Raw genomic sequence first — 24,607 nt, 5'->3', positions numbered from 1 at the left:
TCCAGGTGCACGAGATTGATATTTTTAGAATCTATGTGCAAAATTTGGAGAGCTAAATCATTCCCGTTTTTCCGGTATGCAATCCCCAAATTGACATGTTTTGATGTCAAAAAATCATTTGCGAACACGAACAAACACAACCCTACTCTCTCTTATTATATAGATGTAGAAAAGCTGTTTTGACGACTTTAAAATCATCAAATTTCACAATTTACACAAGGGAAAATGTACTCTGAAAACAATAGTATGATCACAGTTTTAAAATACGCTGTGGCTACAGTTACGGTAACCGTAGCTCGTATCGAGTTCCGGTAAACATTTGAGCATGCGCGGCTACCGCTATTTACATGTGCATTGTGGTGCTTGTGGTTTTTGGTCACATGGTTATGATTTCTAAGTAACTAACTAACTTCATTATTAACTAACTTATTTCTAACTAACTTCATTGAAACGATAGGTTATCATAACCATGTCACCAAAAACCATCAACACCACAATTCACATGTAAATAGCGGTAGCCGCGCCTGCGCAAATGTTTACCGGAACGCGAATGGAGTTACGGTTACCGTAACTGTAGCCACAGCATTTAAAATAATATGTAGCCGTCAATCGTCATTGTATTATTCCCCTAAGGGCCGTTTGCACAGTCAAAGCTTAAACTGAATTTAATCAGCTGGTGGCTTAAACTCAAAATGTAACACATTATAAAAAATCTGGTGTGGCGCACTCACACAAATTTCCTTGCCATTATGAAAATTGATCACCTGACGCTAGTGTTCCCGCGCATCTCAAGTCTACTATTTAAAGATTTGAGCAAGCTGGTGACAGGGCAATAACGCTGGAGACACACATGAGGTCTGCTATCTCTTCATAGTGAATGATTTAATAGAATCAACAATAATTTGCAATTGAATAATCACATTTTCTCGAATTTAAAGCTTATTTTCAATTTTAGGTGAAAATGTTACTGAACATTAATTGTAGAGATTTTCATGCTCAATCTACTCCACTTGATTTTTTTTGTTTCAATTGTATCTGAAGCCTGATAATTGGGAATCTATCTGCATTGATGGGGCGGAGCTCCTGAAATTTTTACAGATATGGGACTTGTGGCAGTTGATAGAGCTTATCGATGACTATTTTAGGTAAGAATTTGATCAAAATCGTTGGAGCCGTTTCCGAGAAAATCACGAAAAACCCTGTTTTTGAAAACATTTTCGCCATTTTAGCAGCCATCTTGAATTGCATTTGATCGAAACTGTTCGTGTCGGATCCTTATAGTAAAAGGACCTGGATAGCCCAAATTACAAACGAGAGCAGAGGACTGTCGATAAATTTAAAAGAGCAAAATATTGAATGATAATATGCTAGAATAAAGAGAGCAATAATTAATAGATTGAATGTAGTAAGTAATATTTTCAGCATTAAATTTATACCAGAAGTGACTTATTTGGTTACTCACCAGCAAGTAGTTTTCTTCAAATACTAAATACCAACTTACTCCAGGAATTGGAATTAGGTTTGTGGCAGGACAAGACGGAGTCGGGAAAAGGTGTTGGCCTCTTTTGTACATCTGCTGCCCCTATCCGATGTATGTTAATTCTGGCATCAATTTAATTACTGATCAGTCCGAAAATTGCTTGGAAGATAACTTTACTATATTGACTATTACTTTACACTGCTGTACAATTCAAAGTCCGATCGCACTAGTTGAATATTTCAATATATATATTCACAAATAACAAGGAAAAACTGTACTTTTCCCCAACTTGGGACAGTTAATATATCGATAATAATTTTAACACAACGACGAACGTGTAAAATTGAATTTCAACGGTAACAATCGAAAAAACAACAACGATCCTGTTTTTTCACCGTCCGATCCGAGCTGGCGACTTCAACTGGCGATTATGCGATAGAATAATCTAAATACTAACTTATCCGCTAGGGCGCAGCAGCTGCCGGCCTTGCCACTACAACTGCCGCGAGACTTAAAACTAATTTAGAACTAAACTTAATCTAAATACGCTAAAGGGCGTCACCAGGACCTTAAGTTCCAAATTTCAAGTCATTCCGTTAATTGGGAGATGAGATATCGTGTACACAGACGCACATACACTCATACACACACACACACACACACACACACACACACACACACACACACACACACACACACACACCAATACCCAAAAACCAGTTTTTTGGACTCAGGGGACCTTGAAACGTATAGAAATTTAGAAATTGGGGTACCAAAATTTTTTCGGAAAGCAATACTTTCCTTACCTATGGTAATAGGGCAAGGAAAGTAAAACGAGACTTGATACGGATTTAATCCAGTGTAAAATGAAATTTAGTTTAAACTGTCACTTTGCAAATGGCCCTAAATTATTCTCGTTTAAGAATGAGGCTTACAGTTCAATGAGCAAGGAAAGTTGTGTGAGTGTACCACATCAGATTTTTAACATTGGTATCTGGAGTATGGACCGCAGTTAATAGAAGTTGTAGGATACAAACTTTAATCGCTCACACAAATAATCAATGTGTATCTTCCATTTAAATCCTCCATCAATAATTATACCTAGGTATTTGATGTGGCTGGTTTTTTCTATTTCAGGGCAGTTACATGCAACTAAATTAATTTCAAAATTCTTACAATATTGATGTGCAGTTTAAGTACACAGTTCGTTTCTTCTCGTCCAGCAGTACTCCTTGAAAAATCAATATAAATTGTTTTTTAATATTTAAACTACGGGAGTTGAAATCAGCCATCTTTTTAGTGTAGAGAAGCCTTTAGAGGCCGTCTCATATGTCTCATTCCATGTTTCACCCCATAAAACAACACTGTGGCATCTGCGAATGAATATACTTCCCCTCCATTCAACTCTAATCTTAGTAATTCATTCACAAATAACAGGAAGAGGATAGGTGATAAGACAGTACCTTGAGGGAGACCATAGCATGAAGGAGGCATTTCACTAACTGAGTCATTGAGTGATTGTTTCAATCCGAAAGAAAGTACATCTGCACAACCAGATATTAGAGTCAGTATGGACGTATGGTATACAACTTTGGGGTGTACCAAAGACAGCAACATCAATGTCATACAACGGTTCCAAAACAAGGTGCTAAGGAACATTGTGGATGCTCCTTGGTATGTCAGGAACATCCACAGTATGTCATAGAGACCTGCACGTCGACCTAGTATCCACCGAGATCCAGAGGCATGCGGAGAGGCACAAGGGGCGACTCCACCAACACGACGTCGAGGAGACCCAGCTGCTAGACAATGAAGGGTTGGTGAGGAGGCTCAAAAGGAGGAGACCATTTGAACTAGTGTAGTGCTTGTTCAAGTAGTGTCCAGTGAAAGAGCAGAGCAGTGATTGAGTGAACCTACCTTCTGTAGTGCAGCCAATAAGTGTACATATTAATAAAATAAAAGCAGTAAGAGTTTCTAATGAGAAATTTACTGATAATTTTTCAAGTAGTATCTTAGGATAGAAAAATTAGCTCACTAGTCTTTAGACTGGATGGCTATAGTATAGACCAATAGAAGAAAAAACTTTTCCAAGTAAATCTAGAAAAAAGAAGTTTTTTCTTACTCAGTTCAGAAATCAACACAAACTGTTACCAGACAAGTTCGAATGAATTTGAGAACTGAAATTTCAAAATTCAAATCACCTTTTTTTGGTATGCTTCTGCTTCTTCTTGTGACTATCTTTTGAGGATGATCTTTCTCGTCTTCTATGTTTAGATTTTTTACTTCTGCTAGTTGACTTGTCTGGCTTCCTTGTTCTTCTATCATCGGAACTACTGTCGTCTGAATCGCTTTCTTTCCTGGAGCTCCTTTTCTTTTTCTTATGAGTCGAGTGTCTACTAGATGATGCCCTGGAAGTACAAATTTCAATTGAAATCGACACAGAACAGAACACAATAATTGGGTATCCACTTTCTCAGTTCAAAGTTATATACTTTTTTGTGGGGGATTATGAACATGGATTTATGCATCAAAAAGAAACCATGATAAGATTTATTAATTCTATGAATTTTATCTGATCTATTCTTTATTATGGAAAATTAATTGACCTTCAGTATTGAATTAGTTTCAAAGAAGCGATGTGTAAATCAACAGAACGCAGAACAATAAGCTCTTAGATGTGATACTGACTGACAAGAGTTCAACTATAAGGGTGACTGCGCGCTAGTACTGCCAAAACCAACAACATGCACAGCACGACCAAAACCTTAACCAAGAACACCAAAAGGATATTTGAATACATAACATTAATTCCTTCTTTATTATACTTATACCTCCAGTTTCTTTTTTGAAAGAAAACTTTTGAAATTGTTATTTTGTTTTTCATGATAAGTATGAAAAACCTAAGCTTCATACTTTGTTCTGAAGAAGCATAGTAAGACTATTTCATTTTATCTGTTCTTATTGAAAATATTAATAGGCGTAGTCCATACTTTTTGGATTTAATTATAGAAAAAATGAAGGGTCTATTAATTGATTGTTAGCTCATTATAATAACAATTCTTTCAAATGTATTGAATTATAATGTTACACGACAATGTATTTTAATGGAAGAAATTGAGTAAGTATATAATACATCTATAAGCACAAGAGAACAATTCTTTGTACTTTCTATGTATATATTTGAAGCGCTGTTCTGGCGTTGGTCTATGCAGCCAACCAAGAGAGGTGAGATCGTTTCTTTGTTGAGAATTTTATGCTGGTCTAAAATAATCACGGAATGAAGAAGTACCGTTGTTATTCAGTCTAGATACATGATTCTAGTGTGGGTTGTAGTATTTGTCCTGGTCGTGCAAATGTGCGCCAAGCATTAATGGCATAACATAGTTGGGAGGACCTAAGAAGTAAGAGCGGCAAAGGTTGCTTTGCTGAAAGTGTTTGAATAATTTATTTTTCTAAATAATGTACCGTTTTAGCTTCTTCCTTCTACCTTCTACCCTACCTTCGAGGTTTCGACACTCCAATATGTTCTGACACATTTATTATTTTCAACAATCTCAGCTACCTTCTCTGATACACTTTAACCAGAGAAAACTGATACAACATACAAGTTGTCTTTGATACTTACGAGTAGTATAAAAAGGGCGACTCTGGCACACAAGTGTGCCATAGTCGCCCTTCACCTCAAGGTCTTCCAAGTTGACCAAACCTAACCTCAAGGTCACCCAAGTCAACCAAACCTGACCTCAAGGTCACCCAAGTCGACCAAACCTAACCTCAAGGTCATCCAAGTCAAAAAAAAAATTAAAAAAAAAATTAAAAAAAAATTAAAAAAAAAATTAAAAAAAAATTAAATGAAAAAAAAAATTGAAAAAAATATTTGAAAAAAGATTTTTTTTTTAAATAAAGAAAAATTAAAAACACATAAAATCCGGAATAAATTGAAAATAAAAAAAAAATTAAAAACACATAAAATCGGGAATAAAAAAAAATTAAAAACACATAAAATCAGGAATAAATGAAAAAAAAACTCTGGGCTCTGAACTCTGAACTTGGGGCTCTGAACTCTGAACTCTGGGCTCTGAACCCTGAACTCGGGGCTCTGAACTCTGAACTCGGGGCTCTGAACTCAGGGCTCTGAACTCTGAACTTGGGGCTCTGAACTCTGAATGTGGGGCTCTGAACTCTGGACTCAGGCTCTGAACTCTGGACTCAGGCTCTGAACTCTGGACTTCTGGACTCTGGACTTGGGGCTCTGAACTCTGGACTCTGGACTCGGGGCTCTAAACTCTGGACTTCTGGACTCTGGACCCTAAACTCTGAACTCAAATGTCCTGCATTGTTGAAAATGTCTGTCAATGAAATAATACCATGATTAGTTCCTCCTCCTCAAGCTCAATCACTGCATCCCGCAGACATAGCTCACTGTTTTACAACATGTCGCAGTAGACTGAATACCTCTCAGTGCTGACAAGCCATCTTATACCAAACAGAGAAAAGTGGTGGTGGCGGTGGGGATAACCTTCCTTGTCAACAGGTCTATGACAATGCCACCCCATCATGACTCACTTCTCAATTCTTTGTTATCATTAGTATGAAGAAGTATCATATTCTAAATAATTTGAGTCTTTAAACATAAATCCGCTATGGTGTAGTGGTTAGCAAGTCAGTTTCCCAAGTTGGAGGTTCTAGGTTTGAATCCAAGGCGGTAAAGGTAAGTATTAAAGGTCAGTATCAACAGAACCAGAGGATATATTTTTTTGTATGTAGTAGGTAGAGAAAAGAAAACCATATTTTCATTCTTCCCATTATGCCTGACCTTTTTAAAGGTGATAAAGAAGATAATTTTGAATAAAATTTAGAAATAGGCCGACACATCTAGAAAATACCTGGGTCTATACCTAATTCATGCAGGTGAATGGGCTAGAGTCAAGAAAACTTCAATTAATCTTGCCATGCCTGATTTAATAGGTTTATACTATAGAATAACACTACAATTTGAAATAATTGAAAAATACAAACAGCTTCAATAAACATTGGCAACTAAAATCGAACAACAGAAACAACAATTTCATGTTACTTTGTTGACATTCTTCATCTGATTCGGGGGCGCATTACTATCCCCGTTTAGATAGCAATACGTCACAAAACCAAACAATATCAGTCATCAAATAACAAGTTAATTTCAACATAAAATTACTCAAGAAAGAAAAGCCCGTTGAACCCAAGTTTCGTCGATAGTAACCCATATAACCCATTTCATAATAATTTTAAATCCCCACTTTTGATTGACATTCTCAAATGAACCTTTGTTTCACTACACTGCACTTTTGTTGGTCTGTACGTTGCTTTATCGTCGGGGTTACAGTACCTTGTTTTTGGCGGTGAACTTTTACCGGTTGAATTTGGCTTGACGACGACGTCCTCTTACGTCCCTAGACCTGTCGTCTGAACGGGTGTCTTGAAGCGGTGTTACATAAAGTTGCGGAACCAAAGGGGTGGTACATGAAGTTGGTTTGGGGACACACATGAACCGCTGTAAATAAATGTATTACAGCATTAATTTCTAACTCTTCCTACAATTCATCAAAAGCTAAAACAGGAGTTTATTCTGTTATTCAATTTAGATTTTATCTTGACGTTATGATTTCATTCTCAAAATTTAACAGATTTAAAACAAATTTACTTGCCAGAGTGTCATTAATATGCAATGCAACATTTATGAAAACACCCGTAATAAATTAATATAATGCTTTTAGAAAATGAATACTTCATTAATTATGATGTTAACTTTTATATAAATTGATATAATACTCTTAGAAAAGGAATAATTCAGATTGAAATGATGCTAACTTATATGATATTTTTCGTTTGGTTTGCGAAATCAAATATAATTTTTCATATAGTAGCTCGGCTAGTATTGTTGGAAACTTGTGCGCTAGCCAACATTTATTTTATTTATTATTTATGAACTTTAGGATGCAATCCAAGTGTAAATAACGGGCATTCGCCCAAAACTGCTCAGAACCTTAATTAAAAATGAACATTCCAGAGTTTATGATTTGATTTACCTACAAATACAAGTCCAAAAACGAGTATCAACTAGAATTATGAATTTATCACCAAATAAAACAAGACACTTTATAACACAATAAAAGAAAAAAAAATATTGAAAATTTCACTTCAAGGTAAAAATAATGTTTGCCTTATAAGATTCATCTTGTAGATAGTTTTTACCTTTAATTAAATAAAATTAGTAGACACATAGAAAATAATTTAAATTGTATTAAAATTGGAACATTCATTAATATTAATTTCCTGGAAAAGAAAAACTTTCTTCTTTGTCTATTAAGATTTCTATCATAAAAAATTTACTAAATCATTCAAAAGCCTTAATGACATAAGAAAACAGAGTCTGAAAAATATAAATTATAAAATGTCATAAACTCAATATGAACATAATCTTAAAAATTTCATTCAAATTTAAAGGCTATCTTCCTGACTTTCAGCAATACTCTATGATAATATATCTCCAGAAACAATAACTCAAATGTAACGTAACTGAAAACTTTCTATACTTCTTTAGAAAAAATTTATAAGTATCTTCCATCACTAATAAAATCAAAAGGATTATTCTCAATCAATATTATTAACTTGAAAAATAACAGGCTTTGTTGATAAAATACTCTTTGATTGAAGTTTCAATTAATTAAATTCCCTAAATTATATTTTAACCTTATTTTACGTACCTTAGCGGTTATTTGAAGAAACAATTATTCGTACATGAAGAAGAAACACAATTAAACCTTTCAGGACATGGCACTACTAGAAAATTTTAACTTTAATAAAAATAAAACTAGCTCCTACATTAACTAATTATATAAACTTATAAACTTGCCCAAAAAGGGCGAAACATAATGACTACATCTTTACTCTCGTAGTGCTCCTAGCAAAGTGTCCTCCGAAACGTAATCTGGTCTTGCGTGGCTGGGGAATCGCCCCACTACTGTATTTAGAAACAGGTCTCCTATTGGGTGAAGGGAATCAATTTGACCAATCGTCGCGTGTCTTCTAGAGCCTTTGGACCAAATAGTAACTGCAAAATCGGTAGTTTGTTATAATTTCAATGCTTGCTGTTTTCCAACTTATCACACTTTATGTCGCGACAGGAAGGCTAAGTTTTAGAGATAATTCCATAATCTACATTCCTCAACGACTCGGAGCCACAATTTTTAAATATCTATCATGGGAAACTCGAAGTCATGGCCATTCATAATAGAGAGGGAAAAAAATTTATTTCGCTAACTCACTTACAATAATGGCTCTAGTCTATTGCGTATTAAATTTACTATTATAACTTGGGAAAAGGCCTGAATTAAATATAGTGCTCGGCACACCATATACATTTATTTTCCATTATAAAACAGAATAAATATATATATATATATATATATATATATATATAGATATATATATATATATATATATATATATATATTAGTCATTGAAAATCCTCTTCTATATTTTGTGGTCTCCTGATAGACCTCTGCTGACCTTTCCTCTCATTCTGACATGCTGCATACTCCATCAGTTTGTACAGTATCCAAAAAAGCAGCACTGTAGATAGATATTAGTAGAGCAGGGTCTCCTGAACAGCCCTCTGGTCGCCCCACCACTGCCAGTCACTCCACCGCCGGTCATCCAGCTGCTGCCGGTCGCCCCCCACTGCCAGTCACCCTGCCGCCAGTCATCCAGCCGCCACCGGTCGCCCCACCACTGCCAGTCACCCTGCCGCCGGTCGTCCGGCCGCCACCGGTCGCCCCACCACTGCCAGTCACCCCGCCGCCAGTCGTCCGGCCACCACCGGTCGCCCCACCACTGCCAGTCACCCTGCCGCCGGTCGTCCAGCCGCCACCGGTCGCCCCACCACTGCCAGTCACCCCGCCGCCAGTCGTCCGGCCGCCGCCGGTCGCCCCACCACTGCCAGTCATCCGGCCACCACTGCCGGTCGCCCCACCACCACCGGTCGCCCCACTGACGGCTGCCATCCCGCCACCAACAGTCGACCCTCTGCAGCTGGCAATCGTCCCGCCGGCTGAGGCCAGGATAGCTTCAATTTGACAGTGGTCCTTTATATATAGGGGACTCTGGCTCGGGATGGTCATGCAGGACCTGTCACTCTGCATGGTCATTGAGACCTCTATCACACCAGATTAATGTGTCCATGGTGGACATGCTGGATCGGGATGTCCATGGGAGGCTCTGGATCAGCATGGCTGTGCTGCTCTGGATCAGGGTGGCATTGAAGATGGATATTTTCAGCAACTCCCACTTTGCCTCCTCCATGTTAGGACATTTAGCATGGGCATTCTTAATGACCCTAGCTCCTCCTGTCAAATGGACCATGCTCACCAGTGTTCAGCGTGTCTGTGGCGGGACGGCCGGGTCATCCACTCAGTGGTCAGTCAGTCAGTTCAATTACTGATCAGTCAGTCAGTTCAATTACTGATCAGTCACTGTTCAGTCACTGTTTAACTGTTCAGTCACTGTTTAACTGTTCAGTCACTGTTCAGTCACTGTTCTGTCAGTGGCACTCAGAATATACTTATAGCTAAACTATATCTAAGGAGATGGTAGGTAATAAGTAAACAGTTTGGAATACAATTAGCTCTTTATTGATCAATTCAACATCCATTTCATTGAAAAGTTTACTACAAGCAGGTATATCTCTGTTCCAAAATCCAAGTTGTTTATCATATTGAGTGTGCAGAAAAGTGATGTATCCATGATGTTTCTCCTTGGTCCATGTCAAGCAGGTGATGTCCCAGGTAGTAGACTCCTTTTCCAGCACTAGTCCTTGGCAAGTCCTCTATGTTGATGTCTGATAGTCTTCGGATGATATTCAGTGATACCTCTGGAACACTGTTTCAGATAGAGACAATACCCTGTCATTGGTGTCGAATCACCTCACAACCTCTTCCCTTCAGGTAATTGATGCTCCTTCGAGTCAAAAGTATAGGTGTAGTAGTATTTCTCACCACTACATCATCCTCCTCCTCCTCCTCTTTCTCTTCCTCCTCCTCTTCCTCTTTCTCCTCCTCATCCTCTTCCTCTTCCACCTCTACCTCATTGTTCTCCTCCATATCATTTTCCTCTTCCTCATCTTCTACATGATCCTCATCCTTCATCAGATCAAATGGGGAGATTGATTGTATTCTTATACTTGGCTTTGTTGTAGTTAACAATCTCACCTCTTGGATCATTGTTCTGTCTGTGCACACTGGTCCAGTTCAATATTTCTCCATAGGCCTGTCTGTCAGCGGATTCAACTAATGCACGATTTGGATTCTTCTTGAAAATCAACTCACAAAGTCCCAATGTAGCTGTGAAGGTCTTTTCTTCCTGATCTACAGGGTCAGTCAGCACAATTTCATCACCATTCTCTCCAAAAGTTAAATACTTATTGCCCAGGTAGTAAGCATTGTCTCTCACTCTTGGCCCAAAAGTGTCATCAAAATTGTCATTGTCCTTGCTCAATGATCCTCTAATGTAATCAGCTACCTGTTTTCCAGCTAGATCAGTTTGATCAAGGATATTCTGAACTGTTGTACCGTGACTTTCATTCAATAATTGTTCAACATTCTTATCATCATCCTGTCCATCTCCAGACAGCTCCTCATCACTGCTATCATCATATCCTCTACTCATATTATACTCCTCACCCTCATCCCCTTCAAATGTCTGCTTTCCTGCTTTCCATAGTTGCCGTCCAACTCCTGAGGTGCCTGCCATTGGACTTGAAACTTCCCCAGTTCCATATGATTCAAATGTTGGTGACTCTTCATCAATGCTGGAGAGTTGGAGCTTATGTTTTGCTTTACTTGCACCAGTAAGTCCACACCTTGTATATGTGGCATGTTTAACAAATGGTGTTGTTGGTGGAGTGGGATATGTGTGGTGTGTTGATGCTGCTGAGAAAGGACAATGTTCTGATGATAACAACTCTGGCTTGGATTGTCTCTGCCTACCCTTCACATGCCTGGAGCGCATTTTTATTCTAGGCTTCAGATACCTGGGACCCTACTTGGATGCTCTTGATGGAGGTAGTTGTGGTTGTTGAACTGGCATCTGTTGGAGAGTTTCAACTAGGTTGACTAGTGGCTCAGCTAGAGGTTTGAAGTATTCCACATGTTTCTCTTCTGCAATCCATCTACCCAGCATGATTTCCTTATGCCTCCTTTTGATTTCACGCTTCAACCTAGCAATCTCCAATATGGTAGGAGCAGCCTCCTCCAATGTCGGCTTATGGTTCCTTTGTTTGATATACATACTGGTCAGTGTTTATCAGTATACTGAGGTCTGAGAGTTTGAGCTCAGCTATTTATACATTTTGGACCCATACCAAGTGCCGAGTGCCACTGACTAAACAGTGACTGAACAGTGACTGATCAGTAATTGAACAGTGACTGAACAGTGACTGAACAGTAATTGAACAATGACTGAACAGTGACTGAACAGTGACTGTTGATACTGACCTTTAATACTTACCTTTACCGCCTTGGATTCAAACCTAGAACCTCCAACTTGGGAAGCTGACTTGCTAACCACTACACCATAGAGGATTTATGTTTAAAGACTTAAATTATATAGAATATGATACTTCTTCATACTAATGATAACGAAGAATTGAGAAGTGAGTCATGATGGGGTGGCATTGTCATAGACCTGTTGACAAGGAAGGTTATCCCCACCACCACCACCACTTTTCTCTGTTTGGTATAAGATGGCTTGTCAGCACTGAGAGGTATTCAGTCTACTGCGACATGTTGTCAAACAGTGAGCTATGTCTGCGGGATGCAGTGATTGAGCTTGAGGAGGAGGAACTAATCATGGTATTATCTTGTTGACAGACATTTTCAACGATGCAGGACATTTGAGTTCAGAGTTTAGGGTCCAGAGTCCAGAAGTCCAGAGTTCAGAGCCCCGAGTCCAGAGTCCAGAAGTCCAGAGTTCAGAGCCCCGAGTCCAGAGGTCCAGAGTTCAGAGCCTGAGTCCAGAGTTCAGAGCCCCGAGTTCAGAGCCCCAAGTTCAGAGTTCAGAGCCCCGAGTTCAGAGCCCCAAGTTCAGAGTTCAGAGCCCAGAGTTTTTTTTTTCATTTATTCCCAATTTTATGTGTTTTTAATTTTTTTTTTATTCCCGATGTTATGTTGTTATGTGTTTTTAATTTTTTTTTTTTTTTGTCTTGGATGACCTTGAGGTTAGGTTTGGTCGACTTGGGTGACCTTGAGGTTAGGTTTGGTCGACTTGAGTGACCTTGAGGTTAGGTTTGGTTGACTTGGGTGACCTTGAGGTGAAGACCTTTTTATACTACTCTTACGCTATCTTTCCTCTACACTCTAACTTTGCCGCTCCACTGGGCTTCCACCCTGAGAAGGTATACTAGCACTCGTCTCACATATTTTTCGGCATAATATTAATGGTTAATAAGAATTGAGGAATTGGGAAAATAAATTTTCAAAATTCTGAGATACGGCAAATACTAGAGGAAGTTGATGTAACTTGATAAATTATCTCAGTTTGATTGATATTGAGAAAATAGAAAAACATTTAAGCTTAGGAATGGTGTCTCAAAATTTCAAATACATTAAAAGGAAAAGTTTAAATGTACAAAGTCAGCTTTGTACGGTAATAAGTTTCAAACAGTTATCAGAAAGAAATGTTTACTTCGATTTTAAATATTTTCAATGAGAAACTTTTTTCAAAAATAAGATACAGAAACTAAAACTAAAAATGATTTCCTCAGCTAGAAATCATACAGGGAAGAGCAGTGTATTTCATCACCACTATTGGTCACCTTGATCACTTTTTAATTCAAAATTAATAATGACAGCTACAATTTAGGCTAGAGGTTGAGTGCTGTTCATGTCAAGGTGAATTTGCACAAGTTCAAAAGGAGTGATAATCACAATCATAACACCACATATGGATTCACAATTATTCATTAAGCTTACACTTTCGCTGCTTGTCTAAGATCAAGGATTTGTTTCTTACTCTGACCTTGAAAATCTTCAAAATCTCCCACGAGTGCTGTATGCTCTTAGGCTATTACTCAGAATTCATATTGGAACAAGAAAATACGTTCTATGGATTACATAAGGTTTTACAGTTTACAGTCAATGACAGCCCATCTTGACCTATCTATTTCTTGACACAAAATAGCCGGAATAGCTAATCTCCGTTTAGAATAAGTGTTCGGAAGTGTTTATCTATGTAGTCTATAAAATACCTGTATGTTGTTTATGTGAAATCGGGCAGTTATGAAACACAAAATCCTATTTAAAAGACTCCAAACTATATGGGCGACTCAGGCATGTTTTTTTCGCTCATTAGCTGGATGCATTGTCTATCATGGGGAGAACTAAATATACGTTTCCTATAAGAGGCCATTTATTTTCTGAAGACACGCGAAATAAATACAGTGTGTAATCACCTTCAAAGTAGGAGTCTTACACTGTACTGGATATCAAGATGGTGGAGCACATAGTGATGGGTCGATCTGTAGGTCCTGCAATAAAAATGTTAAAAACAATGATTTTGCTTTGATGTGTGATGGTCCTTGTCACATATGGTACCATATAAAGTGTGTGAACGTTTCATCTTCAGATTATATAAAGATTCAAGAGTTGAGAGATAGTGTTAAATGGTTTTTGCAATGGGTGTTTTATCGTAGTGACGACACTTGTGGAAGATACAATCAAACAATCTTGTGCAGGCAGAGTTCACGTTGATAATGAAAATGATGTTTTAGAAATTTACGTTGAATCAGTGAGAGTTATTAATTTATTGGATTCAACCGATATGGATCATGGTAGGAATGTATCAGCTCACGAAATCCGAGTAAGTGATGTAAATTTTCAATCTCATATAGTGCCCAGTGACCAAAATACTCAATCCAGTAGGTTAGAAGATGAATATTTATCAATTATTTCATCAGAGTCGACTGTTTCACAAGTAGGTGAACATTTATTTAATGACGAAAAGACTACACAGTCTTCAAATTAGTGTTTAGTTTTGGACGAACTAGAAACACTTAAGTCTAATTTCCTGGCAATGAAAAGTAGCATGGACCTAATGGAAAAAAATTTCCAGCTAAATGGGACTGTAATAAAAAATTTGTTTCTAGTCTCCAACTGTCTGTTTCCAATAATCAGTGTACTAGAGCTGTAAAAACTGAAAATAAGAAAAATGCCTGTACAAGTGTTCCTTCAACCAGTGTAAATTAAATAATATGGTATTGCCCAGTTTGGGCTTGCAACCTACTGATGAGCACAATGCAAATACTCAGGGATTGTATAGTGCTGCTGTTAAAAAATCTGTTACTTTGGCAAGTCATAACCCTAGTGCATCGGTGGCTGTTAGACAAACTAATGTTACAGATACGGTTAAACCAAAGCCAGTTGACCATAATAGCTCCAGAATTTTTGGTACTGCAAAACTTGATGTATCCAGAATAAAGTCAGTAGAAAATAGAGAATGGATCTTTGTCTCCAAACTTGCACCCAATGTTTCAATGGAAGATCTCCAGTCTTTTATGAATCAATTCAGTTCCAAACCTGTGTACTGTCTGGAAGTAAAATCTAATTTCGATTGCTACAAATCTTTCAAACTTAGGGTTGCCGCGGAAGATAGAAAGAAGTTTTTCCAGCCTGCATGTTGGCCTGATGTAGTTCTGGTGGCTGATTTTAGATTCCCAAAGAAAAAAAACAGGAAGCTTTTTCGGCACACCAAGCCTCCCCTAAAGGTAAAGTAGTAGATATAGCCGTGATAAATGAGTACCTATGTCTATGTTTTATAAATGTTCAATGTTTGAGAGCCAAGTTTAATCTTCTGACAATTTTCCTTCAAAATGAAAAACCTGACATCCTATGTGTGTGTGAACACTGGCTAGACAAGGAAGAAGCTAAATTTTATAGTAAAATTGAACATGGTGAAAGGTCAATGAATCTAGAAGCAATCTATTGTCGCTCTACCCATAAGAATGTGTTGCTATATACTGTGGTATTGATGATAATGTTGTAATCAAACCAGTGGATCTCACAGCCTTTTGTGTGGAACGAGTTTTTGAGGCAGTTTGTATTGTCCTCAATGAATTTTCTCTTGTTGTGTCAGTGTACTGTTCTGATAACCTGTTCTTTGATCAATTTATGTATCAACTGGAATTGTGCCTTGATTATGTAAGCATGCTTGGTAACAGAATTTATATAGTTGGAGACTTTAATGAACACCTAGACAAGGACAATGTTAAATCTCATAAGCTACAGAATGTTTTGAGGATGTCCAACTTGTTCTGGACTAGCCTGGCACTGACAAGAGGCTTGAATTGCCTTGATGGAGTAGCAACTAATGTCAACCCTAGTGCATATAGTGTGCTTATTGTGGACCCAGGTGTGACTGATCATTGTGATGTACTTGTTGATGTGGAACAGCGTGTGAAGGTGAGTACTGACTGTCCTGCCTGGGTGGCTAATTATAGGTTCTACAGCAGAAGGCTGACTGACAGCAGTGTAGAGGCTTTCAAAAAGTGTCTGGAAGGGACTGACTGGACATTTCTGCGGATGATTGTTTCAAAAAAGGACAGATTTGACTTTTTCCACCTTGTATTGGTCTCGGCCCTCAACTCATTTTGCCTGGCAGTGTCCTTCAAGCCGAACTTGCAAAATAGAACAAAGAAACCAAGAACAAGCACAGCTCCACAAGTGGTTGGTACACATCTGATTTGCAAAGCATGAGAGTGCTTGTTGAAATGTTGTACAATGCTTACAAGACTGAGTCAAATGGTGTGCTATCTGTTGAGGAGCACAGGCATTATATCAGAGCCAAAAACATATATAGACAAGAGGTGGATCGAGCTAAAAAAGATTACAATGCTAGAGTGATTGATGAATCTCACAATCCTGTTAAGGCGGCTTGGACCATTAGCCAGACCAGAAGCCAGTGGTTCGATGCAAAAAGAGTCCAGATGAGGTCAACAATGCTTTCATGGCTGCTGTCTCTGAGATTGTTGAAGGTCTACCAGCATCTATGGCAGATTCAGCATTGTCTGTCCCTTTGTCTCATCATAGGTTTACCTGTTTTGAACCCATTAGTGAGGAGGACCTGATGAACATTGTTCAGGGTTTCAAGACAAGTCTATGGCCTATCAGTGTTCCTGTTGAAAAAATTGAAATGGGTATTGATGGAACCTCTGCTGTCGCTGGTCAACAGCTGCCTCATGGAAGGTGTTTTTCCTAACTGCCTCAAGATTGCAAAGACAGTCCCAATTTTTAAGAAGGGTGATCCTACTGATGTAGGCAGCTTCAGACCAATATCAATTGTACCGGTGTTGGGTAAAATCATTGAAACATCCATGTTGAGGCAGCTGACTGTATATCTGGAAAGGAGCAACCTGATGGGGGATATGCAGCATGGTTTCAGGAAAGGCAGATCCACCACCTCTGCAGTGCTTTCTTTCATTGGTCGAAAGAATACATGTCTTTTAAGGAGCACAAATCAGTTGACCTTGTGTTGTGTGACCTGACCAAAGCCTTTGACTGTGTGTCGCACAACATCCTACTGGACAAGCTACAAAGGTATAGCATCAGGGACAGTGCATGGAGCATGGAGGCAGACTATCTAAGCGACAGGAGGTAGTTGTGTCAGTGATGGGTGCCACTTCAGAGAAAAGGAGATTAACACATGGAGTTCCTCAAGGATCTGTGCTTGGGCAGCTGTTATTTCTCATACTCATCAACGATCTCCACCTACAGAATTCTAGTCTACTTTTTGCTGATGATACTACCATAGTTGGTAAGGGCAGTGGAACCCTGGAAGCTAGACGCTGTGCACAGGAGCTGTTTCCCGAGGCTAAAGAGTGGTTTACTGCAAACAAATTCAAGTTGAATGAGGCCAAGACACAGGAGATGCTTTGTACTCTTAGCACCCATACTCCAGGGGATGAAGCAGTCACTTTGCTTGACTTTGGAATTGATGCCAAATTAAGTTGGGAGCTGCATATTGATCAGGTATGCAGGAGACTGTCTAGAGTAATCTTCCTGTTCAGAAAGCTGAGAAGCCTCCTGAGTCTCAAGAGACTTCTAATGAGCTATCATGCAGTGTTTGGCAGTCATGTGCAGTATGGAATTCTTCTCATCCATTCTCCACATGCCAATGACAACATGCTTCTTGAGAGTGCACACCATCTTCAGGCTGTATATAATGGCCTCTCTTACTGCAGTGAAGGTGAACAGGGCTAACATGATGAGTAGGTGTCAGGTGCATTCATATGATACCCACAGAAGGCTACAGTTGGAGATTCCACGCTGTAGGTTGTCAAGAGTGAAGGACTCTTTCCCAGTGTTGGCACTCAAAATGTTCAACCTGCTGCCGGGCTCGGTGAGGGATCTTCCTATAGGCATGAAATAAATAAACCAAATAGATAAATTAGTGTTCTCTACTCCGTGCTATAGGTGTTTTCAAGAAGAGGCTGTCAAGATGGTTGATTGAAAGAAGCTATTACAGTGTTAATGATTTCCTTGGGGATAGCTTTGAGGGACTGTAATGCCACGCCATCTCGATTATCAAGTTTAAAGTTTTTTTATTTTTTATGCGATCTATCTGGAAACACCTGGCTAATGATCAAGACTTTAGATACATTGGATATTGGATACTGTTCAATGTTTATCCAGAGTCCCAAGCCCCGAGTTGAAAGCAGAGGAAGGTCGAGAGAAAATACTTATTCACTGAGTTATTAAGTAAACTACATACAATGATGCTAACAATAATAGGTTATTATCCTTTATTAGTAATAAAGAGTTTGGGCAAAATTCTGGTCACCTCCCCCTGTTATCTCAGTAATTATTAAAGATATCGACTCAATTTTCTTTTAAATAAAAGAGGAGGAGAAAATAAAGCATGCTAGCCTATTTTTATACAGTTTAGTTTGATTTTAATATTAGTAATAGCTGCTTCAAAACTAACCTTATTTTGAAGAAAGGACAATTCTAAATATATTAGTATATCAACTATTTTTGAAGATATCAACTCAATTTTTTTCTTATGAAAGAAGAAGGAAAAATAGGTGTTGCTTCGATGAATTTTATTTTAAAAGACTAATCAAAACTTAAAAAAAAACACTTTGAATTTCTGAAGTGAGACACAACAATAATGAATGAGGTTATGTTAACAATGAAGAATGAACTGTGAATAATGGAGCCAATGGCACAGCTGACTCAGATATGGCCGAATTGAAGATTTCAAAATAAGCAATTGCTCGAATGCATGTTGGCATCAATTCAATTTCTTTGAAAGTGATTCAAGAGTAACTGCAGGCAAGCATGGACATTGAAATACAATATTATTGATTAATTAATGAATTAAATAGAAATTAGATATTATTCTGGGGAGTTTTCATTAATTTAACATTAAAGTTTCTAATGCTGACACTGAAACACAACAGAAATTAGTAATTTTTGGTATATGTGACTAACTATTGTATCTCACAATACTGTATTGCACAATTGTATCTCAACTATTTTTGAAGATATTAATCTTTTTTTTTTAATTTAAAACACTCTAACCACCATGTGTACCACCATGGTACACAGTGAGGTTTTCCCACAGCCCATGTGTACCATAGTGGTACACATGCAATAGTCACGTTCCAAGCATTGTGGTTGTTTCTGGAGCACAGATATAGTGCATTTCAATGGCTGTACTGATAGAGCTGGTCCCAGGGTAAAGTATTATGACTCTGGGTCGCGATTTTTTATTTTATTGTTTTCTCTATTGTAAAAAGAAAAAGTGGTAAATTTTCCATTGAAAAATATTATTTTGCTAAATAAAATAGAATATTCATGCTTGAATAGATCATCTCCATACTTTTAATCAGCTGCTCAAGCAGTTACCATGATTTAGAAGGCACAGAGCCAGTTTTATAGGTTATGTAAGTTATGTTCACAAGTTTTCATAAATATTGTGACTTCTTTGTCAAAGTGTATGTGTGGTAACAAAAGGTCCATGCTAATGTTTGTTCAAGTTTCTTTTTTATTCAAGTTATTTTTATAAACAATGAGTGATAATGATAATGAAGGACTTTCTGATGAACAACTCAAAAGAATTTTGGAAGACAGTGATTTTGAGCTCAGTGAACTTAGTGATTTTGATAACTCTGATGTGGATCCTATTTATGAACCTGATGATAATGCTAGTGAAAGTGATATAAGTGATAATGAAACAATTATTCCTTCTAAATTACGAAGAGTAGAGCCTATTCCTGGACCTTCTAGTAGGCCTGATCCTTCTCCTGGATCTGCACAAGATTCAGATTCATCCCATGGAAATGAAGGACATAATCTACCAATTTTTCCACAGAATACAGGTAATAACGTACTGTTGCATGATGTTTCTCCAGCTGATGAACTGCATGAATTTCAATTTGAAGAGAGACCAGAATTTCGTGAACAACAAATCAATCAACTTGCAAATCAAAACCCAACTGTTCCACAGAATACCGGTAATGTAGTGTGGCGTGATGTTTCTCCAGCTGATAGACTGCATGAATTTCAATTTGAAGAGAGACCAGGATTTTGTGAACAACAACTCAATCAACTCACAGATCATAAACCAATTGATTTTTTCCTTTTATTTTTTGACAATGAAATTCAAAATATGCTGGTAGCAGAAACAAATCGGTATGCTGAACAACAGATTATAAAAGGTATATGTGAAGAGACAATAAGTGAACATTCATTTGTGGCTAAATGGAGTGATACAAATCCAAATGAACTAATGAAGTTTTTTGGCCTCATTATTTGGATGGGACTTGACCAAAAACCCACACTCAAGGATTACTATAGTAATAAGATTCTATATAAAAGTGAAATTCCAAAAGTGTGTGGTATCAGTAGAAATCGGTTTGAAGCATTGCTTCATTTTTTTCACATTTCAGACAATGAACATTGCCCAATTGGAGACCGCTTATACAAAATATCTCCACTTGTTCAAATCCTCAATAGAAAGTTTCAAGACATTTGTACTCCAAGCAAAAGAGTGTGCATCGATGAGACATGGTTCCTTTTCGTGGTAAGTTGAGCTTCCGCCAATACATACCTGGCAAGAGACACAAATACGGTGTGAAGCTATTCAAACTTTGTGTTGAGAATGGATTTACATATAAAATAAAAGTATATGGTGGTCGTAGTGAACGCGATCCTGACAAACCTCTAGCCACATCTGTGGTAATGGATCTAATGGAACCACTTCTAGATTCAGGTCGAACGGTTTATACAGACAATTTTTATACAAGTGTGGGGCTGGCGCATGAACTGAATGGGCGGCAGACCCATTTAGTTGGAACACTCAGGCAGAATAGAAAACTCAATCCAAAGTCGATAATTATTCACAAATTGAAGCGTGGTGAGATGAAAATACAAAGAAGTAGCACTAATGTTGTCATTGGAAAGTGGAAGGACAAGCGAGATGTCTTATTTCTCACCACTACAGAGATCCCAAGAATGACTGAAGTACAAACAAAAAGAGGAATTATTTATAAACCTACTACAATCGTTGATTACAACAAAGCTAAGGGGTTTATAGATATTTCCGATCAGAAGGCATCATATAGTTCTCCAGTACGCCGTTCCATAAAATGGTACCGGAAAATTGCCATGGAACTATTGACAAGCACAACTATGGTTAACGCCTTGGTTGTGTTCCAATCTGTAACCGGGAAAAATATGAGCATAACTGAATTTCGCGAAAGTGTGGTGTGTGCTTTACTAAATACTGATGCTCGACAAGCACAAAATCCTAACAATGAACATTTTTTGGAAGAGAAGGAGAAACGAGGAAGATGTTCAACTTGTTATAAGAAATACAAAGAAGAGGAAGGACGTGCCGCAGCCATGAAAAAAGCATTGAGGGTTCACACATTTTGTCCAAATTGCCCAGATGATTTATTATTCATGTGTACAAAATGTTTTTTTCAACTGCACTCATGCAAAGTGAAGTAAAATAAATAAATGTGTTGTTCTCTTCCAACACCACTTGTGTAATGTAAAGTTGTAAATAAATATGTTGTTCTATAATGTGAACAAAATATTTTTTTTTCTAATCCATTCTTGAAAAATAAGGGTTTGAAAAGTTATTTCAAATTTTTTGACAGTATTTGTAGTAACTATAGTGATGTGAGTATGCATTTTCAGTTGTGTACCAACTTGGTGCACATGGTCCCTGGTGAAAAAACATCGTTTTTCTTCTACACATACCATGTGTACCCATTTGGTACACACGTTTTTTTATGTAATTCATACTCACACTAACTTTTTGTACATAGGGCATCTCTTACAAAGCTATTTTATAGAGGAAAACACAAAAAAATTACCCTGGGCCACCGGTAAAGTTCACAAATTTATAGCTGGTTGTTAGAGTGAGAAAAAATAGGTGTCGGTAATATAAATTTTATCCTAAAAGACTAATTTGAACATTAGAAAAAAAACAAGTTTTAATTTCTGAAGTGGGACTCAACAATGAAGAATGAGGTTATGTAACAATGAAATAAGAAGCCAATGCAACAGCTGACTCTGAGATACAGCCTAGTTAGAGAATTCAAAATAAGCGATTGCTTGAATAAATGTAGACATCAATTCAACTTCTTCGAAAGTGATTGAAGAGTAACTACAGGGAATCATGAACATTGAAGTACCATATAATTGATTACTACTTAATGAAATAGGAATAAGATATTATTCTAGGAAGTTTTCATTAATTCAACAAAAGAGTTGTTATAGCTAACCGAAACACTACAGAAATTAGTGATTTTTTTCAATGAAATAATTGAAATGTTCATTATTAATTGTATTTTTAATAATTCTTGGTGACTTCAAATTTGCCAAATCTTATTTTTTTTTATTGAGGATGATTCCAATTAAACCAGTCTCAAGTCATTTACATTTTTTTATTGAGGATGATTCCAATTAAACCAGTCTCAAGTCATTTACATTGATAGTAATTAAGATGATTGAATAGAATAATTGAACATCGAGATAGGATTCAAGAGTTGAGATAAAGAGATTTTTCAAAAGGTAGAGATAAGAACTCTATACTCTTGGAGTATAGCAAGAACTTTGAAATTAAGAACCGGGAGTTGAAGAAGTGGTGAACAATGTACAAACCTTTACTTTCCATCACATTTTCTTATGAAAATGATAAATTTTAATTGAATGAACTCTTGAATCAAGTCGAATAGTTACTAACCTGAACAAGTCCGACCAAAGCTTACTGAGCCTAGGCCAAGACCAAATCACTCCTAAACTAAGCTTTTTCTAAGCTTTTCCTAACCAAAGCTTTTCCTAACTTAAACTTCTCCAAACACGAGCTTTTCCTAACCTTATCTTTTCCTAACCTTATCTCTTCCTAACCTAAGCTTTTCCTAACCTTCTTCTCCTAACCTAGCTTTTCCTAACCTTAGATTCTCCTAACCTTAGCTTTTCCTAACCCAAACTTTTTCCAACCTAAGCTTTTCCTAACCTTGGCTGTTCCTGAACTAAGCTTTTCCTAACCTAGGCTTCTTCTAACCTGAGCTTTTCCTAACCTTATCTTTTCCCACTAACCTACAGTTTTCCTAACCTTGGATTCTCCTAACCTTGGCTTTTCCTAACCTAAGCTTTTCCTAACCTTAGCTTCTCCTAACCTTAGCTTCTCCTAACCTTATCTTTTCCTACTAACCTACAGTTTTCCTAACCTTGGATTCTCCTAACCTTAGCTTTCCTAACCCAATCTTTTTCCAACCTAAGCTTTTCCTAACCTTACCCTAATCCAACTTTTTTCTAACCTAAGTTTCTCCTATCCTAAGCTTTTCTTAACCTACAATTTTCCCAACCTAAGCATTTCTAAGCTGAGACTTCTTAACCAAATCCTTTCTATGCAAAAATTTTCCAACCTAACCTCCCCTAACCAAAGTTCTCCTAACCTAACCTTTATCAACCCAACCTTTCCCAACCCAACCTTTGTAACCTAAGTTTTTTATCATCCCCAACCTAACAAAGCCTAACTCAAACTAACGAATGCAGTCCAGCCCAACCCATTGAACTTAACCCCCTAACCAAGCATAGCCTAACCCAATAAAACAAAGCCTTACCAGATAAAGACTGAGCAGCCCTGAGGCTTCCTCAGTCTTCATCACTTAAGGTTTGATAGTCACATCAAACTTTGGTAGGCAGGGTTTCATCACTAGCATTAGATACAGGAGAAAATGTGGTCAGCAGTAATGGTTAGCTCCATATAAAAATATTCTCAACATTTTTCTGGCAAGAACCGGCACATTTTTGATATTTTCCAGATTTCCTATCAACTTTATCAATAGCTTTAGATACAGGAGAAAATGTGGTCAGCAGTAATGGAATTAGAATAATTTTTTTACAAACTTCAATTTGATATGTTTGAATTCTAATTCAAAATATATTTTTTCCCATGATTGAAATTCTTTTTTTTTGAAAAAATTGAAGATAGTGAAAATTATAATTGGAACCATTTTAAGCGTAAGTTAGCCTGTGGTACTTTTCTGTAAGTTGTATAATTCTGAAAGATTGGATAAATAAATAAACTTCAATTATTGATACCTAAATGAGACTTCGCAAATTTAGTACCCATTGGGGTTACCAATTTTTTTCAAAAAAGGGGGGCGCGACAGTCGAGACCGATGACAGTTGAGGCCTGCGACAGTAGAGGACTGTTTTTCAGTCCTCTACGGTCATAGGCCTTGACTGTCGGGAGTGTACAAAAATTGAAGAGTCCTCTATTGTCGCCTAAAGCAGGCGACATTTGAGGCCCCTTTTTCAGGAGTGTCCTCTACCATCACAGGTCTCGACTGTCGGGGCTGTACAAAAATTAGAGAGGCCTCAACTGTCGCCTAACGCAGGTGACATTTGAGGCCTCTTTTTCAGGAGTCCTCTACCGTCGCTGGCCTCGAATGTTGCAGGTCTCGACTGTCAGGCCTGTACAAAAATTAGAGAGTCGCTTGCAGCAGATGACAGTTGAGGACACATCTTACTACGATACCAGACTGTACCTGTACTAATGGATCAATAGTGCATC

At 37.6% G+C, this 24,607-nt stretch overlaps 1 protein-coding gene across 4 annotated transcripts in view; it reads right to left on the bottom strand.

The window, feature by feature from the left end:
- The window catches only part of LOC111043965 (cactin), a 103,468-nt gene that overhangs the window by 64,578 nt on the left and 14,283 nt on the right, over positions 1 to 24,607 (bottom strand). For 2 of the 4 annotated variants that reach the window (XM_039421462.1, XM_022329010.2), the window contains exon 2: positions 3,682 to 3,888. The exons of 1 other annotated variant lie outside the window; for it this stretch is intronic. In XM_039421462.1, coding sequence (XP_039277396.1) covers positions 3,682 to 3,888 — 207 coding nt within the window. The remainder of the gene's footprint in view (positions 1 to 3,681; positions 3,889 to 24,607) is intronic. One more of the 4 variants, XM_039421461.1, reaches the window with a different exon arrangement.

This window comes from Nilaparvata lugens, chromosome 2 (genome assembly GCF_014356525.2).
Source record: "Nilaparvata lugens isolate BPH chromosome 2, ASM1435652v1, whole genome shotgun sequence".
NCBI lineage: Eukaryota > Metazoa > Arthropoda > Insecta > Hemiptera > Delphacidae > Nilaparvata > Nilaparvata lugens.
Note: the sequence above shows the minus strand (reverse complement) of the source record. Positions and strands in the feature narration are given on the sequence as shown.